The 19,514-nt window shown below is 41.0% G+C and overlaps 1 protein-coding gene across 1 annotated transcript in view; it reads right to left on the bottom strand.

The window, feature by feature from the left end:
• The window catches only part of yes1 (YES proto-oncogene 1, Src family tyrosine kinase), a 33,276-nt gene that overhangs the window by 1,824 nt on the left and 11,938 nt on the right, over positions 1-19,514 (bottom strand). The window contains exons 2-11 of the mRNA XM_005912433.2: positions 17,529-17,819; positions 16,471-16,570; positions 13,045-13,143; positions 11,093-11,196; positions 10,331-10,480; positions 8,865-9,020; positions 4,855-5,034; positions 3,102-3,178; positions 2,139-2,292; positions 1,553-1,684 (exon numbers count right to left, since the gene is read on the bottom strand). Coding sequence (XP_005912495.1) covers positions 1,553-1,684; positions 2,139-2,292; positions 3,102-3,178; positions 4,855-5,034; positions 8,865-9,020; positions 10,331-10,480; positions 11,093-11,196; positions 13,045-13,143; positions 16,471-16,570; positions 17,529-17,811 — 1,435 coding nt within the window. The 5' untranslated portion in view covers positions 17,812-17,819. The remainder of the gene's footprint in view (positions 1-1,552; positions 1,685-2,138; positions 2,293-3,101; positions 3,179-4,854; positions 5,035-8,864; positions 9,021-10,330; positions 10,481-11,092; positions 11,197-13,044; positions 13,144-16,470; positions 16,571-17,528; positions 17,820-19,514) is intronic.

Here is a 19,514-nt window from a genome sequence, read left to right as displayed (position 1 = left end):
CACACACACACACACACACACACACACACACACACACACACACACACACACACACTCTCAACTAATATAGTTTGACTTCCACATCAATATGACTTCTCCTCTCCGTGGTTATTTGAAAAACCATATAACAGAAGGAGTCTTCCAAAGTTTTCTGGTCAAGAAAACTAGTACAACTTTTGATTAGGAAATAGCTCAGTGTGCAGCCTGACTGTAGAAAGCGCTGCTGTCATACAGCTGACAGCAGGATTAAATGCCCACGCAGACCACTGTGGTACGGGGGGAAAAAAACCTCAATGACCCAGTTGGAAGTTCACTCATTATTTCCTGTTAAGACTTTTAGTCAATTTTAAAACACATACAGGGAGATAAGACTGTTAGCAGAAATAAACCGATACAGGTGCTCCAGCGCTCTCACAGAGAAGTCGGCGTAGCTTCCTCCAGTTTACTGGTTTACTCGTAAAACTGAACAACAAGAAAACAAACAGAACTGCTCCAGCTCCGCGTCCCAGTGTCACAGATTTCTTCCCAAGACAGGAAGACCGTGATCATGAACTCTGTGACACAGCACAGAAACAGCTCCGTGGGGAGCTCAACTGCAGCTAAAAGAGGTTATGACACAGAGTCAGCGGCATGGTCACAGCATAGCCGCATCCTCCCCCCTCCATCTCTCTGTGGGAGAGTGGGGATCAGATTATCTCACAGTCGGAGAGGAGAGGAAAAGCCCCGAGCAGCTGCTGAGACCAGGATGTGGTGGCAGCAATATGTCGGCTGCTGAGGTGGTAGAATGATTTACATCTCGCATGTTAAAACCTCAGCTCTAACATCATGTCTGCCTATTCGGGTAACAGTAGATACCTATACACACACACACACACTTGATATAAAATGGAAAAGAAATGACACATCACGGTCCAGACACTTGGTCTAACTGCATCCAAATACATCTGCACTGTCTAGCATTGAATTCAAATAAGAAGAGCAGACCATACATGTACAGTTAGACACTTTATGGTTTAAAAAAAATGCAAATAAGTGGGTTCAACCCCCTGAATCTGCAGCTCTGGGGTGAAATAATTAGAGGAATGATTTGCACTGAAACCAAGAAGGCCACTGGAGCCAGATGGACCTCTACAAGACATCGTTAAGTCGTCCATATGGCATGCTCTGTAATCACTGTCAGTTTAACACAGTTAAAGGCACACACTGCAGTACTGATCTCATACAGCAGGGGGCAGAAACGAGGTGGAAGAAAGGGATAAGAAGGGGGATCACACATGCAAGGGTACTTTGCCAGTGACTGACAAGTCACTAAACACCTGAGATGACTCATATCAGATCACATGTGTGGATTTCTATTCTAATTCACAGGGTGAAAAAGCCCCAGATGACTGAGGATGACAATAGCGTGCTGGAAAATAATCATGACGCAAAACTGTCTCCTGGGGCAAACCATCACAAGAACTCCATTCAGCTCAACAAAGGAGGAGGGGCCAAAAGCATCTACAGCAAAAATTAAAAGTGCATTACATGTATCTGCGTGTGCTGTCTTTACCTGGATATGGTACTCTGCCCTTGGTCACAAGTTCAGTCAGCAGGATACCGAACGACCAGACGTCTGATTTAATGGTAAAGCGTCCATACAAGGCAGCTTCAGGTGCCGTCCACTTGATGGGGAATTTAGCACCTGGCAAAAAAGAAAAGGAGGCGAGTCAAGCATGGGCAAAGAAAACATCAATAAGACTGCTGAATATTCCTCAGTTGGTAAATCAATAATTTAAACTTTTCAAATGTTAGAAACTGTGAAAAAGCAGCACATCCTCCCATCATTAGAAACGTTAACTGATTTTTTTGAACCACCCTTCAGCTCAAAAAATGTGAGCATGTGTAGCCTAAATGAACAAAATCATGGTTCATGTAGCGGGCCGGCAAATTGCATTTTTAATTATAGCTAATATCAAAATCTGCTGTGACATTTTCAGGTTCAACTCAATTTATTTAAGCTCCAAGTCCTGTATTAAGCAGCAGTCATAACTAAATAGATCAGAGCAGGCACTGAGAGGCCCAGTATCAACATGTTCTCTATTTATAGTCAGTGCAGACAAACATGCGTCCAACTGCATCCGCTCCCTGTCACACACCTTGTCTGGCGGTGTACTCGTTGTCCTCGATGAGCCGAGCCAGGCCGAAGTCAGCGATCTTACACACCAGGTTATCAGCGACCAGAATGTTGGCAGCTCTCAGGTCCCTGTGGATGTAGTTCATCCTCTCAATGAAGGCCATGCCGTCTGCAATCTGGGATTAAGTTGGATTGGACAGGACGTAATGGTGTTATTCTAACAGCTTCAAAAAGCAAAAGTGCGAGCATGAAAAAAGGATGTTTTATTTTCAATTATAGATCAAATAAACATAGCTGCATTTAGGTGTCAAGAATACACGAAGACAAAACTCAAACAAGGCACTCTACACCTGTGACAATGACACCAACAGCATCTGGATAAACATCCTGAACACAGCCATTCGACACCATTCTCACACTTGTTGTAAACTCCCTCTGAGGCGTCTATGGGTTTCAGCCTGTTTCAGTTTTAATTCCCCCCAAAAAAAAGGAAAAGAAAAATTACTACTCTGCAGAGTGGAGAGGGAGCCTGTGAGCGTGAAGAGGCAAATTAAGAGCAGATCACAGTAGGTGACTGAACTAGCGAGCTTAAATGGCCTCTGGTGAGCAGCGTTTAAGTGCTACAGGCAGTTAAGTGGGGGACAACGAGGGGAGGCACACGCAGCGGTGAAGAGCTGTCGGAGGGGGAGAGGAGGCGCACATTGTTGCACAGGAAGCGGCAGAGAGGGGAAGGGTAGATTTTAAATAAATTATGCCAGCCAGATGGAGAACAAACCGAAACCAGTATTCACAGGGCGTGAATATTTGACTCATGCACACCTACACACACGGCTGGAAAGAAGCCCGCGTGGAGCTTTCTCCGCTGCATTGCTGATGTATGATAATCTTTCCCCTCAGTCAGAGTTAAAAGAGCAGCCGGGCAGGGAAGAGACACGGGGAGCTGCTGCACCTGTGTTAGCATTTAAACACTGAGTTTTTATCCTACCTGTGAAGCCATGTCCACTAGCTGGGGAAGCTTCAGATACTTTCCATCTCCCTCCTTCAGAAAGTCCAGTAAACTACCTGCCAGAGTTTAGAAGACTACTGTCAAGAGAATCAATACATCCGTCTGCAACGTGTATAAAGACAACACCAAAATAAACAGAAACAGAAATAACCTGGAGGCACCGCGACTGTTAAAAAGTGAATACAACCCTTCAAATGAACTGTGATGTGTTTTTAAAGGCTGCTGGACTGCTGGGGATCCAGTGGTGCAGGGGTGAGCAAGTTGTTGACTGGAAGGTTTGTGTGTGTTTAATGGGGTCAGATTAAGAATGAAATACTTATTAAATGTTGATGAAACTATCTGGCTGTTCTAATCACAGTTCTGTACCAGTTAATGAGTTCAAATTTTACCTTTTTGCTGCTCTTGTTTAACATCCGCTCAAAAAATAAATCAATCAGAGTGAAAGGAGTGGCTATTGATCGCTTGGCTTAAGTATAATCTGTGTGACAGCTCTAAAAAGAGCTCTGAGGCCAGGGATAACATTATATAAGCTCTGAAATAATTTGCATTTACTTTTCTGAGGTTAAAAGATAAACAGAAGATCTTTTATAGAAACACTCTAATAGAAAAATTGACAGACACAAATTATTATTCCAAGAGGACGTCAGTTTTTTTTATTCTTTGAAAGGTCTGTCGATATTTTCACTTCTAAGGTTTACACAAGATATGTCAGACTTCCTGCCTCACTCTTGGAGTGGAAAAAAAATGTATTTATCTCAAAGCTGCACTCAAACAAGCTCTGCATAAACATACATTTTCTTGCCGCTCTGACTCTATGCCACCACAGTGGATTTAAATCCAAATAAACAAATCAATTTGTGCTTGAAGGGAAGATTTTTCGGCTTTAATTGAGAGGTTTTACAAAAATGAATACATGAAGTGTTTGGGTATTATAGCCATTTTTTTATACACAGTCTCCATTTTCAGACAACTGACTGAGGAGCAGTTTCGTGGCCAGGTGAGGCGAGCTCTCCTGTTATTTCATGCCAAATGAAGCACACATCTGAAGTTGATTCAAAGTGATTGTCTTTTGATTTTTAGTGTTATTTTAACTACAAGCCCCAAAGAGACGTCACTGCAAACAGCATGGGCACGTTTGGCTGGCTGTTCCTAAACAGTTTATGGATGGAAAAAAAATGAGTCACAGCACGACTCTTTTATAATATACTTGAATGTTTTAGATCATATTATATTATCACTAACAGAAAATTCATCATCATCTACGGAGATCAACCACTCATGACTTCTATGGCGTTCCACAGGGCAGTTGTCTTGATCCATTATTTTTCTCCTTATACATGCTGCCACTTGGAAACGTCACCAAACAGCAAAACATTTGTTAGCATAGTTGTGCAGTCGATACGCAGCTATCTGTAGAGCCAGGCGACACTGATTTAATGAGCTTTTTAGCACTGTGTTTAACATATGAATGACTGCAAATGCTTTAAGACTAAATTTCATTTCTTCATTTCTTGGCTCTAAAACCAAACACGATTTGTGTGTTTATTTGTGTTTATTTCTGATGGACTGTTTGTTTATTTAAATGTCTGTTTTCATATGGGTTCATATGCTTTAGTTCCTGTGAATCTCTTTGGAACCTCCGTGTTATACTGGGCTATACAAATAAATTTAAGATATACATTCTTTGTGTGCATCGTCATAACTTCTGGTTTGGAACCTGAACAGTTCTTACCTTTGCCCATAAACTCAGTAACAATGTATATGGGCTCCTCAGACACCACAGCATAGAGAGGTACCAGTTTGTCATGTCTCAGTTTCTTCATGATCTGAGCCTCCTGCAGGAAAGCCTCTGGAGACATGGTGCCCGGCTTCAGGGTCTTGATCGCCACCTTAGTCGTACCGTTCCATGTGCCTGAATATATTTGAAACAAAATGTGAATGATCACTTATTTACTTTGCAAAAGTAAATACTTTGCTTGAAAGATACAGAGGAAATACACTTCCAATTCATTAAAAGACTAAAAGGCCCATTTTCTAACCCTTTCACGTGATTAAAAAGTCAATCCTAAAATCACTCGGACCTCTGGCAGGGCTCCCATGTATGGAGAGAACATGGCAGCTGAAATAATCGGCCACTTCCTGATTGAGAGCCACTTACTCACGCCCTGCTTACATACAATAAGCCAAGGCAGGAGATCTACTGCTTTCGTCAGAGGGCTGAGCTTCATGAATGAATCATAGCGAACAAACTCTGCGTGCACGCACGCAAGCTGAAGGACAAAGTAGGACAATGATAATATCTATAAGTAATAACGTGAGGTGGGGAGTGCATAGAGAACATCATCTAAAAAAAACAAAAACACACGAGCAGCACGAACTGTAGCTGAGCAGAAAACCATCACGAAACCACGAAGCAGTGAGTGACAGAGAGGGATTCCTGGGATTGCTCAGTGGAGGCTTGCAGGTCGAGGCTTGCTGCAGGGCAGGCTTAATTAAAGACTCAACGATGAAAGAAGAGAGTCGTGTTCACTCAGAGGCCCCCGTCTCACAAGCAGGCCAGTGAAAAGAAGCGTAGGAAGTGACCTGTGATTACTGGAGCTCTGTGTGTGTGTGTGTGTGTGTGTGTGTGTGTGTGTGTGTGTGTGTGTGTGTGTGTGTGTGTGTGTGTGTTGTGTGTGTGTGTGTGTGTGTGTGTGTGTGTGTGTGTGTGTGTGATGTGTGTGTCTGTTGTGTGTGTGTGCATGTGTGTGCTTAAAAACCCACAGGAATCTGTAATCAGCTCTGACATCAGTACGTGTGCCGTTGAGGCAGCAAGACAAGCCCACTCCTGACGTTAAAACACTAACATAAACCAGTGTCATTTGTTTTTCACATTAACTCTACATAAGTTACATATTCATGCGCATATAAATCATGCACATTGGGCATGTTTGTAGGCCCTAATGACTGTGTGTGTTTACGTCCACAAAGTTGTTCCTGTTCTTCACTAATTCATAAGTGTTTGTGTCAAACACCTGCACTACAGCGGGGATTTATGTCTGCAAGTTGTTAACATCGGAAGCACTGCTCGAACGCACGGAGGCCACTGGTTTATCGCAATGTATCCCTTAACATCGCCATCTACAACCCTGTTAATAATTTCATTAATATGAAAGTGCAGAAAACAGAATGCAATGACCCACAAATCAAATCCCATATTTAATTGAAAAGGACACGAAGACAACATATCAAATTTTTAAGACTTTTTCGAAACGCCGCGGCTCATCGTGGTCATGTTTACAGCTCTGCTTCATCACCTCGTCCTCAAACAGCAAATTCTTTGGAAACATGGCTCTGAGTAAAGTTCCTGTTTCTGGCAGCCTTTCCAAGTATTTCTGACATATTTCACACAATAACTATTCAGCTACCAACACATTTACGTAGGCGTTTACTGTGTCGGGAGTACTTTTGCAGGGAAACATCCTCTTTTTCTGTCTCTTTGTGGATTGAATAAACTGAGTAAATTTGAATCGACAAAAAGGGAGGGGAAAAAAACAGCATCTGTTTTATATTTTCAAATGTTATCTTGCTCTGTTAGAGCAGAAATGGATCCAGACAGATGCAAGACAGCATCTTGTTTATTCAATTTGTACACGCATAATAACAAAACAATAAAACCCCAAACAAACAAAAACAAAGTTGCTCCTCCTTGGCAAGAATTCCCCTTCACAGTCAGGATACTTCTATACTACTACTTCCTGTATACAGGGAGTGCAGAATTATTAGGCAAGTTGTATTTTTGAGGAATAATTTTATTATTGAACAACAACCATGTTCTCAATGAACCCAAAAAACTCATTAATATCAAAGCTGAATGTTTTTGGAAGTAGTTTTTAGTTTGTTTTTAGTTTTAGCTATTTTAGGGGGATATCTGTGTGTGCAGGTGACTATTACTGTGCATAATTATTAGGCAACTTAACAAAAAACAAATATATACCCATTTCAATTATTTATTTTTACCAGTGAAACCAATATAACATCTCCACATTCACAAATATACATTTCTGACATTCAAAAACAAATCAGCGACCAATATAGCCACCTTTCTTTGCAAGGACACTCAAAAGCCTGCCATCCATGGATTCTGTCAGTGTTTTGATCTGTTCACCATCAACATTGCGTGCAGCAGCAACCACAGCCTCCCAGACACTGTTCAGAGAGGTGTACTGTTTTCCCTCCTTGTAAATCTCACATTTGATGATGGACCACAGGTTCTCAATGGGGTTCAGATCAGGTGAACAAGGAGGCCATGTCATTAGTTTTTCTTCTTTTATACCCTTTCTTGCCAGCCACGCTGTGGAGTACTTGGACGCGTGTGATGGAGCATTGTCCTGCATGAAAATCATGTTTTTCTTGAAGGATGCAGACTTCTTCCTGTACCACTGCTTGAAGAAGGTGTCTTCCAGAAACTGGCAGTAGGACTGGGAGTTGAGCTTGACTCCATCCTCAACCCGAAAAGGCCCCACAAGCTCATCTTTGATGATACCAGCCCAAACCAGTACTCCACCTCCACCTTGCTGGCGTCTGAGTCGGACTGGAGCTCTCTGCCCTTTACCAATCCAGCCACGGGCCCATCCATCTGGCCCATCAAGACTCACTCTCATTTCATCAGTCCATAAAACCTTAGAAAAACCAGTCTTGAGATATTTCTTGGCCCAGTCTTGACGTTTCAGCTTGTGTGTCTTGTTCAGTGGTGGTCGTCTTTCAGCCTTTCTTACCTTGGCCATGTCTCTGAGTATTGCACACCTTGTGCTTTTGGGCACTCCAGTGATGTTGCAGCTCTGAAATATGGCCAAACTGGTGGCAAGTGGCATCTTGGCAGCTGCACGCTTGACTTTTCTCAGTTCATGGGCAGTTATTTTGCGCCTTGGTTTTTCCACACGCTTCTTGCGACCCTGTTGACTATTTTGAATGAAACGCTTGATTGTTCGATGATCACGCTTCAGAAGCTTTGCAATTTTGAGACTGCTGCATCCCTCTGCAAGATATCTCACTATTTTTGACTTTTCTGAGCCTGTCAAGTCCTTCTTTTGACCCATTTTGCCAAAGGAAAGGACGTTGCCTAATAATTATGCACACCTGATATAGGGTGTTGATGTCATTAGACCACACCCCTTCTCATTACAGAGATGCACATCACCTAATATGCTTAATTGGTAGTAGGCTTTCGAGCCTATACAGCTTGGAGTAAGACAACATGCATGAAGAGGATGATGTGGACAAAATACTCATTTGCCTAATAATTCTGCACTCCCTGTACTGTTTACTGTAGTCCTTCTAGAAGCAAGCGTTGCCACACAGCAGCCATCTTGAAATGCCTCCAGGCACTTATTCAAGCACTTGTGCATCAATAAGGATTATAATAAGGGTTTATACTCCTACCAACAGCTTCCATTCAGGATTCTTTCAGTGGCATGTCTCTTTATTATGAAGTCTCTGCTGTTTTCAATCCCCATCTCCATATTTAACAAAGACATAAAAGTAGCGTCCTTGCTGTCAACCAATTGTGCAGGAATCAAAAACTACAGCCATCATTGTCACATAACATCTGGAGGGCATGTAGATGAATTTTGCTTTGTCACTCTTTAGTGTGAGTGAGCACAATGAAAGATTGAAGCATTGGTTTCTGTGCCAGCAGGGCTGATTTCAATAAATAATATCATTCATACTGTGTGCTTGAGTATGGCTCTAGTGGCCTCTTACCCATCCAAACTTCTCCAAAGCAGCCCTGTCCCAGTTTGACCTCCAGCCGGAGTGACTCTCGTGGGATTTCCCAGGCGTCCTTAGCTAGTCCCTGAGTTTGCGGCTTTACTGTGGGACACACAGTCGTCAGCCTGTAGCACAGACCATCCGCATGTTCTACACAGGAAGAAGTACATAAAAAAAAAAAAGAAGGGGAATGAGTGAGTGAGTGAATGAGCTTTGATGCGGTGTGCTTTATCCACATGCAGTCCTGGCCACCAGCAGGTAGCAAACTAGAATCAAATCACAACAGATTTGATTCCCCGTCCCCACACCTCACAGAAAAACTTTATTTCCAACATGCACTCCAGAAATAATCTGATTTTCACCATAATAGTATCCCGTGTTTTATTTTGATTTCAACTACACTAAAAAGGCAAGAAGATCAAGGTTCTGGGTTTTTGTTTTTTGTTTGGCAGCAGCAGCAATCGCTACATCATGTCCTGCTGGAATTCTGCACACAAAATAGGGGAAAACAGAGGAATGAGTGGAAATCCAGCCTGTATTCAAACACTGAGCAGTTAAGATCCAGTGAAGATTTTCTCACTTGTTCCTGACTTTCTGTCTGCAGATCAAAGGCTACACTGCTGCAGAGCTTTGAGCCGTAACAGTTCCGTAAAAAAAAAAAAAAAAAAAAAAAAAAAAAAACCCGCACAGCAGCGAGTGATTTCTATCAGTTATGTGGAAAAATGCGGTCAACACAACCAGAAACACAGTATCTTTTAACAAACACTCTTTTTTAAAATAGATTTTCTTACAAGTTTAACAGGATTTGTGCAGTTCGCAAAAACAGTTTGTACTGAATGTGTTTACACACCATGCGCTGCAGTCGCTTTCTTTTAAGATACCAAAGGAGGCCTTTAGAATGACTGTTTATCAATACTGTGCAGATTTCAGCTACATGACACAGTTTTTTTTAAAAAGTGAAACATTTTTTGTATTCATGGCCTCCTCTGGCTTAAGTCTCAGTGGGTTAAACTTTTTTTTTTTAGAACCTCGTTACTGAGTTACTGAGCTGTGACCGCGTCGGTGAAAGCGCTGCTTGTGACTAGTTCAGAATCACCATAGCAAAAAAGCCTCTGTAACACGCATACATATTCAACACATAGATCTGCAGCTGAATAATACATTTCCCACTGTGAGCACTGAATCTGCTGGTCTACACACTGTATGGAGCCAGAGTAGGAGGCAGGGGACTACTTGCAATGCTAAAACCCTTCAAAAGAATAAGTCTCTATGGTCTCAGTGACTTTTACATCACATCTGCCCAAATAACACCACTAGGCTTCATAAAACATGCATCTGAAAAAAGGAAAGAACAAAAAAAAAAAAAAAAAAAAGATCTGTCCATTTATAAACAGCACTTTGTCTAAATGCGTTCCACACGTAAATAAGACGCCCGAGTGTGCAGAAGATGGGCAGCATACCTGTGTAGTGTTTCACCAGCTTCTGTAATGACTCAAACTGCGCTCGTGTCGTGATGTAATAGCCGCCGTTGTCCAGCTTGCGGATCTTGTAGTGTTTGACGTTGTCTCCCTTTACATCGTCCCAGTCACGGATGGACAGAGAGTACGCACCTTAACAATCCACAGAAATGAACTTAGATGTGTTGCTCGGGAAAATAAACACTCTAAAATAACTAAACCGATAAGAAATAAAAAAAATATTTAGCCACAGTCACAGATGAGCCTACAAATCTCATGAAGTCGGGAGGTGAACAAAGACATACAGATAGATCTATGGTTCTATTTTACAGTAAACTACACAGTAAAGTGATAATGGTGGGTCAAGTGACAAAGCATTACAGCCATTGGTATAGCTACGCTGCTAGTGTGTCCAGTTAGAGAAGGAAAATGAAACACAAAAGTGCCAAAAATTTCAATCCACCAAATGAGAACTTGAAGCACCGGATCTCAATATCATCCAGTATTTAAAAATGCTACACTCATTCCACGAATCAGCAGGTATCTGTGTTCCTGTGATGCCCCCAGCACTCTATAAAAACATCTTTCTAAATAAATTGTCAGCAAATGTGACGTGGCAAGCTAACACTTTGCTCTTGTGTCCAAATAGAGTCACTTATTGGTCCAAAAGAAGAAAATCGTCATGATGCTAAAGTTCAAGTTTAAAGGGAAAGGGGACGTCTCTATACCCACGCCCATCTTTATGTCTGTTATAAATCATCCTACCTTTAGTCGTCTCACTCTCTCGTGCCAAGAAAGTTCCCCGCTGGTTTCCTGGAACCAATAAATGGCGTTCTGCATCTTTGCGGCCCATTTTACCAAAGTACCATCTGCCAAAAGAAATAAAGTCAAACAATCAGTCACAAGAGGAGAGCCCACTGTGATGTACTGCACACAATTTACATTTTCTCCTTCATATAGTAGGGATATGTTTTTTAGTGATGTGACAGCGGGGAGTTAAATTTCTTCCGAAATTAAATATATTTGACATCAACCAGTTGACAGGTATTTATATGTGGAGTTAATATTATTGCATTGAAAATAAGACAGGGGAAAAAAAATATAAAATATAATTTAAGGTAAAATAATAATCACTTGTTTAAAACTTTGCTTCAACAAGCGTTTTGCATGTTTCAATTTATAGTCATGTGAAAATAAAGTTATCAAAAGATTTTGCAATCCTTTTAAAAACATATACCATGCTTTAATAGGTCAAAAGGTACAACCACCTTTAGCAGCAATAACTCGAAGGACTCATTTTCTGTACAACTTTATCAGCCTCTCACATCATTGTGGAGGAATTTTGCCCCACTCTTCTTTACAGCGTTCCTTCAGGTTTGCATCTCAATCAGCTTGAAGTCTGGACTTTGACTGGGCCATTACAAACCTGATTCTTTTCTTTTTCAGACATTCAGTTGTAGATTTGTTACTGTGCTTGGGATCACTGTTCTGTTGCACGACCCAATTTCAGCCAAGCTTTAGCTGTCGGACAGATGGCTTCTGACTCTAGAATATTTAGGTATATAAAGACGAATTCATGGTTGACTCAGTGACCAAAAGATGAACTGAGGGGTCTACTACAGAGGAGGTTCAAGAAAGCGAGGCTTTTTTTTTAATTAGCTGGCTCGGCAAAATAAAAGGCTCCAGTCAGAGGACATGCACAGTGTGGTTAATCTTGTGTTATAATAAAACCCTTCAGGTCCTGTGACTCCAAAAAAAAAGCTCAAATCATCACGCCTCCACCACCGTGCTTGCAGCTGGTATGATGTGTGTTTGTTCTGATATGGTGTGTTTGGTTTTCACCAAACGTGACGCTTTAGCCAAATATCTCTACTTTAGCTCACCGCTCTAAAGAACATTGGTACAGAAGTCATGTGGTTTGTTCAGATGCAACTTTGCAAACCTAAACAGTGCCGCCATTTTTTTCTTCACCTGGCATCCCTTCTAAACAAGCTATACTTGTTCTGTTTGTGTATACAGTGTCTGGGCTTTGTTTGCAATTTCTCTGAACATCGCACGGTCTGACCCTGGGATGAATTTGCTGGAACAGCCATTCCATGGTATATTTTCTATTTTCCACTTGTCTCCCAGATGTAAATAACAAAAATCTACATTTTCTTGTTTGTAAGGCTTACTTTGCGAAGTTCAATCAAAGAAATGAGGTTTTTTTCCTTTCTTTTTTTTGCTTCATATACTAAAATCCTGCAAACTCAGTCACAGTAAGTTATTTTTCATGCTAAAGGCAAAGTTGGGCAGATTTACCCAGTTTTTTTTTTTTTAAATTTAAATGAGCAGTTTAAACCTCAAACATAAGTGAAAATGTGAAAATGGCCAACAGCTAAAAGAGAAACTAGGCCACAACTGTGTAAAAGCAGCACAATGTTTCTGTCACACAAGAAGAACAGAAAAGAGAACGCCATCGGCTCCTGTGACAATACATGGCTTCATTGTTTAGACTCTCTGCCATGTGTACATGATGGGTTTGTCACATTGTGTGTCCACCCAGCAGCAGCATTTTGTCTTAATCAGAGAAAAACCAAGTTGGGTGAGGAACGGGAAAATAACACGAAGGGACAAGAAAAAAAAAAAAAAAAAAAGAGATGTGGAAATGAAAGTTGTTGGATGACGGAGAGAGGCAAAGATACTATGTTTGGAAAGGCAATTGTGTGAGTTCTTACTCTTCAGCCTGTATGGAGTCTGCTGGAGCCACATAGTTACTGGGGATATAACCTTTCTGCCCAGTGTTGATGGAGCGCGCCTCCCACCAGTCGCCTTCCCTGAAGAGAGAAGTAAATTAGAAATCAGAACCACATAATACAAACACAAAAGTGTGACTTAAAAAAAAACAACTATCCTATTCCAAAAGAAAGGGAGCTGGTATGAAAGTATACAAAGGGGGAAAAAAGACAGACAGAGGTAGGATTATACATCATCCAAAGACGTCAGCAGTCTGAGTCATCAAAATGTGGGTGGAGTTCAGATGCTGAATGTTGTTGGTGTTTTTTTTAAGTTTATTATTTTTTTTAAATCAACTGAAACTAAATAACTGATATATTATATATAGTATTAAATGAACAGATCAAGAATACAAAATTATTTAATAAATGATGACTATCATTAGCTTTTTTGTAAAAAAAGAAAAAAATTACTTGTACAGATGATAAAAACATGTTTAAAATAAATTTCAAGGGTTTGAGTTTCTTTATTTTAATTGCAAACAACTGACAAAGACTTGTGATGTGACACAAAGACCACATATTAAGCATTTAGTCAAAACAGGAAGTCAAGCTCAGCTTGCGATCAGCTGATAACAGCTAACCTCAGCAGGAAGCAATATTTAAATAACTCAAGATCACCTACAGTTACTGCTGTTGATGCAAACCCATTTGGAACCCACCCTTAACCCAGCTCTTCCTTTGCATGCATTACTTAATTAAAACCCCAGTTACACAGACCAGATTGGTCGGCAACCAACTGCTAACCATAAGCTGCAAATGTATTCCTGACCGGTTGATGGCGGCTGGTAGTGTGAAAATGTTCGCAAAGAGATAATGTGGTGCTGCATCAAAAATTTTCTAGCAATTGCTCTGGTCGCTAGTAGTTTTCATGGAAGACTGCAACTTGTCTGCAAACACTAAAACTACTCGGCAAGTGATAGTGAAACTGAAACGTGAGGCATAAAGCAGGAACAGAGGCCGTTTGACTTCAACGTTTCAGAGGGGAGGCACAGCTTTTACTTTGATGGTGAGCGTTTATCTTTTCCAGTTTGCATTGTTCTTTTTGAAATTGCACTATCACCACAAGTTTCCTTAGCAACCAGAGGTTGCCGTGGGAGGCGATGGACTGGTTTCCAGGTCTGTGTGACCTGTGAGTCCTAACAGAAGTGGTCCTGACTGAACTACTTTTTGAGGGAAGTCACTGGCAGAAAATGGGAAAGTAATTTGTTAAGGAAAAGTTAAATTACGCCGCAATAACATTATAAGGCTTTGGAGCATGACATTGTGGGAGGGGGCGTGGCCAGGATTTTTGGTTGAGGCGCCATATTTGCAGGCCAAACAAAAAGCTAACAATTGAGCGGAGCGAAAGCACATGGATAACATCAGCTATGGGTCGTACTTGCTGTGTGGTCGGTTGTAATGTTAGATTGCATGACCGGCAAGGGAATAAGCTTGAAAATGGGCTACCTTTTCATTCTTTCCCCTCCTGGAAGCAACATGTGGGATCTCAAGTATCGGATGTTACCAAACGAAGGCGTCAAGCCTGGATAGCAGCTGTGAGACAACCTGATATCCAGTTCTCTATTATCCCCAGATATCTGTTGGTGTGCTCCATCATTTCATTCCAGTAAGTTCATATAAGTTCATATTGCTCTTTATAGCCTATTAGTTTTATTTTCAATGTGCTCTGAGGTCATAGTGTAATAGAACAAACATCCTAATGAGTGATTTTGAGGATCTATGTTTTGCTAATTATTTGGAGTTATTGCAGGCAAACCAGCCTATGAAATGGATGAAACAAATCCTTACTTTAAGTGACAATAATTGCACACACAATATGATATGGAGATTGTGCAGTTCAATCTACGGAGGGAGGGGGGAAATCAATCGCGTTTTACTCGCAGTACTCAAGTTGACTTACCTTTGTTTGAATGACAACGTACTCACAACGCGGAGGCTTAAAAACAGCCAAATCTTGAACCCTGAAATCTTGTAAATTGGATGTGTGCCTCCAGAGATTTATAATTCCGAAACTGGTTCGCCATGTATGCACCGACTCCACATACAACAGGGGTGGGCAATTCCAGGCCCCGAGGGCCAGTGTCCTGCAGGTTTTAGATCTCACCTTGGGTCAACACACCTGAATCACATGATTAGTTCGTTTCCAGGCCTCTGGAGAACTGCATGAGCTAATTTAGCCATTTAAATCAGCTGTGTTGGTTCTAGGACACATCTAAAGCCTGCAGGGACACCGGCCCTCGAGGCCTGGAGTTGCCCACCCCTGACATACAAGGTACGAGAAGGTATCAGGGTAGGGCAATGGCGGTAGGTCATCAGGGTTTCTACTCCACAGCCATATTTCATACGGGTCCACATTACCAACGCACTCTATTTTTTCCAAGTACCGTCTCTTCGCATCCGGACGCAATCAGTCTCTATCCCATCCCTTTTCTTTTGAGCTGCTTTTAAGCATGGTTCTAGCAATCGTCCACCACAGTGTGCTTGTTTTGATTCGTGACCTGCAAATATGGTGCCGCGTTCCCACAATACATTGGGCCGTTATATCAACTCCAAAGCCCTATATAATGTTATATATGCTTTTTCTATTATTTAAAAAAAAAAAAAAAAAAAAAAGTAAAACTGATTGGAAAAGAATCAAAATTTTCTAGAACGCTAAAATAAGCAAGTAGCCACAATTACTAGTGTGTTTAACAGCAGATGTGGAGCTTAAATTAAAAGTGAAGGAAGAGAGAATCTGTCTGAAAACCTTTAGCCAATCTGTACTCGTCCCACCTCTTCTCTAGAAGCAGATGGCATTTTCATCACCGCAAAAGCAATGTGGACACACACAGTGGTAGGATGGGACGTGGAACGTGACAAACAAGAAAAGCAGAGCACTTGGCACGCCGCCTATTTTCACACCTGAGCACATGTGGGGTACAAGGTAAAGCTGCTGCGGCAGGTATTGAGTGACATATTTCTCCTTCCAAATCATGATATCCTTACAAAGCACTATGAGAACTAACATGACTGATACTGAATTGTCAAATTCAAGACTTGAGTAATCCACAAAATAAAATCAAAAGAAGTAAATGAGCATTGGTTTACAAAGCTAATTGGTTTGTCAATACTCTAATGAGCTTGACCTTCAGTTATCATCAAAGCGCCAATAATAAGCATCCTTTTTTTGGTATAATGTCATAAATTTAACTGCATGTTTTTCTTTGGCAAGAGAAAATCAATGGACAGTAAACAGATGGCCCATTAAAGGAACCCATTAACCCAGACAGATCTCGGCCTTAATATCAGACCTGAATACACTGAAGGATTAAACACACACACAAATCCGCCTAGCATTTTGTCAGTGTAAAAAGCAAATATACTCACGTGTTGTTGATAATCTGAAAGCGATCCCCTTTTTTGAAAGACAGATCGTCTGCCGTCCTCGCTTCGTAGTCGTACAACGCTACAAAAAACGTTACACCACCTGAAAGTGAGAGAAATTTAAACGCCTGATTCCTCTAAACACACACTCATTTTGATCGCTCTTGGTTACAGCCTTAAATTACAGATTAATACAAAAGGTAAGATGGAAATATGGCAGAACACGGTGAAATATTATTTCAGATATTTATTTCCCTTGCTATACCACCAGAGGTGGTCTGCATATACACCTGGCTCTCTCAGCTCTGATTTATTTTTAAGAATTCATCAGGGAAGCAGAATATTCCTCCTAGCGTTCTCAAACTGAGTGGCATCACCTCAAATTAAAGGGAGGTCATTTAATTTTTTATTCACAATAAAAAGAACTGACAAATGATGGAGTGCAGAGAGACAACGGGACTCAGATATATTTATCTTGGGGAGAAAATTAAAAGGGCTGTATTAGATGCATAGGAGCCCCTCAGGCCACAGCATCGTGAAAGAGCCATGAAGGGAATGAGGGATGTGTGCGTGCTTTAGGAGGCAACATTATGCTTTGTTGCATACATTTCCTGCATAATTTAAATATAAATCCACTCAGAGTCATTCTATGACCGACACACCCTTAATTCTAAAGTCATTCTAAGTCTAACTAGTGTAGGAAATAAAAACGTTCAATATGCAATTTGCATTTACTAAAGCCACTCAATCCAGTCCATGTTATTGTTTTTCTTGGCTCAGGAGAGGCCATGCCTCTGCATTGCTTCCCATAATACAGACCTATTTTGGGTTTCTGTTCAGCAATGATGTTTTGGCTGACTCGTTTCAAATGTCTCATTTGCATAACATCTGCTGCTTATAACGTCCTCTGCATAACAAATGATCAACTGAGTTTATTCTAAAGTTGTACAACAGTTTGTGCATCACACAATAGAAAGGAAAGCTGTTCAAGTCATTCATTTATAGCTTCTCTAATACATAAATCTATGAATACAGAATATGTTGATTCACCACAAACTAACCTGAGATGACACTGGGAAAGGGACTGTTCACAGCCACTGAAGTAAAGGAGGTGGAGGCACCGCCAAAGGGCGTCATGACTGAAGACGTCCCGCCAAAGGGTGTGAGGCCAGCAGCATGACTGTTGTAGCTGTTGTTGTGAGCATTCATAGCAGGTGAATGACCCATCATTGTAGGCTCGGGCCCATAGTGGCCCAGGAGCGAGCTGGCCGGAGTGGCATTTGAGTTGTCTGGTCGGTACTTCAGAGCCGGGCCCTTGTCCTCTTTACTCCTGACACAACCCATCGTCAAGCCTGCAAGGAAGAGGAAGATTTGACGATCAAATACCAGGATACCAGTAGCCCAAGAAAGATGCTTTGGGTTAAAGAGGCTTTTGTCACCCTTGTGGTGTAAATGCAATGCTGTTAACTATAAAATATGAAACACAAATGATATAATTTCCAAAAAATGTGTCCAAATTAGGCAAATTTTTAAAAACAAAAACAAAGTACAAATCTGTGAAAAATATCTGTAACATGAGCCACCATCCTGTCTCGCTGGATAAAAGAAATTTATGCTAAACACCATAAATGTTGACTTGATAATAAGCTTTGTCATGAGGGCTGAACTTGAATGACACAAATGAACAGAAACTACTATGTTGTTCATCATTAGCCTAAAGCATTTTGGAGGGTTTCAGCCTGACTCTAGCATACAGAAAACAAGGAGTGACCTCACGTGACTTTACAAGTCCCGACAAAACCTCTCAAGGCTGCACAGCAAGAAACGATTCCAGCCTACGGGCATCTCTCCCCTGTGTTCACACTACACTGACACAGATTTGAAAGGGAGAAAAAGCCCTTTGGCATTCAGAGCTGGTGCTCTTCCCTCCCAGGCTTACTGATACACATGACTCAGTGAGTTAGTAATGTGTGTGTGTGGTCCAGGGATTACTCAAATTGTGAGGACCTGTATCCGTTTATACAGTCACATTATGGGATATTTGAAAAAAGTAATATTTTGGCTCATATCTTCAGAATAAGTTCCCAATAAGCCCCAAAAAGGAACTTTTAAATGACTGTACTCAGTGCAAGCATACCAACCACACCTGCCCTGGAGCAGTAAACTGGATGCTCGCATTGTGCATGAAATGCATGCTGGGATAAAGATATATAAAAGCATGTACATGGCAGTTTAGCAGTCTAGTCTGCACAGCGTATGATCTGGGCTCAAAATAGGAGAGTGTGTGATTGCAAAGAAACGTATTCGGTGTCTGAGTATGAGAGCTCGTGTGCGTTGTCAAGGGTTGACAGCATCCTCTACAGTGTCTGCTCTGTTTACTCATTTTTCTCACCTTTGACCTCTATGTCAAACTACTTGTGTGTATGCAGGTTGAATGCATGTGCGCGTGCACATGCGCGTGGCAGCAGAGTGAAACAAGCTGCCACTACACAGCAGATGGATGCTCAACTCAAAGATTGCTCCAGTTTCAGTGACTCATATCCTGGCATTTGTAAAATGTTACAACATAGTTTCAAGTGCCCGTAAGTGAAGGGTCACATTGGTATTTGTAACAGAATAGCTGAAGTGTGCACTCATCCCTTATGATACCGTTAATGCTGAAAGGATTTGCATACAACTGTTACGGGTTTAATCAATCAGCACTTGGTGGAGATAAAATTACTTGTGGAAAAACTACATTTTCAATCAGTCAAATCTTCAATTCACACATAAATAATATGTGATAACACACAAAAAAAAAAAATCATAAATCCATCATATTCACAAAAACATAATCTAATCACTACCTTCTCCAAGTTAATCAATTAATTCCAAACACTATCCATCTCATTTTATATAACTGTTTTTATTATGCAACCTATAATACATTTATATGGTATAAATAAATATGCCAATCTAATACACAGATTCAGCTTCATAAAAAGATGTTATATTTATTTATACATCATTATAAGTTGTTCTAACCACATGTATCCAAAAGTACTGTT

This window comes from Haplochromis burtoni, unplaced genomic scaffold, assembly GCF_018398535.1.
Source record: "Haplochromis burtoni strain Fernald_Lab_line unplaced genomic scaffold, NCSU_Asbu1 Contig_3, whole genome shotgun sequence".
NCBI classification, from domain to species: Eukaryota; Metazoa; Chordata; class Actinopteri; order Cichliformes; family Cichlidae; genus Haplochromis; species Haplochromis burtoni.
This window is presented reverse-complemented; position numbering and strand designations above follow the sequence as displayed.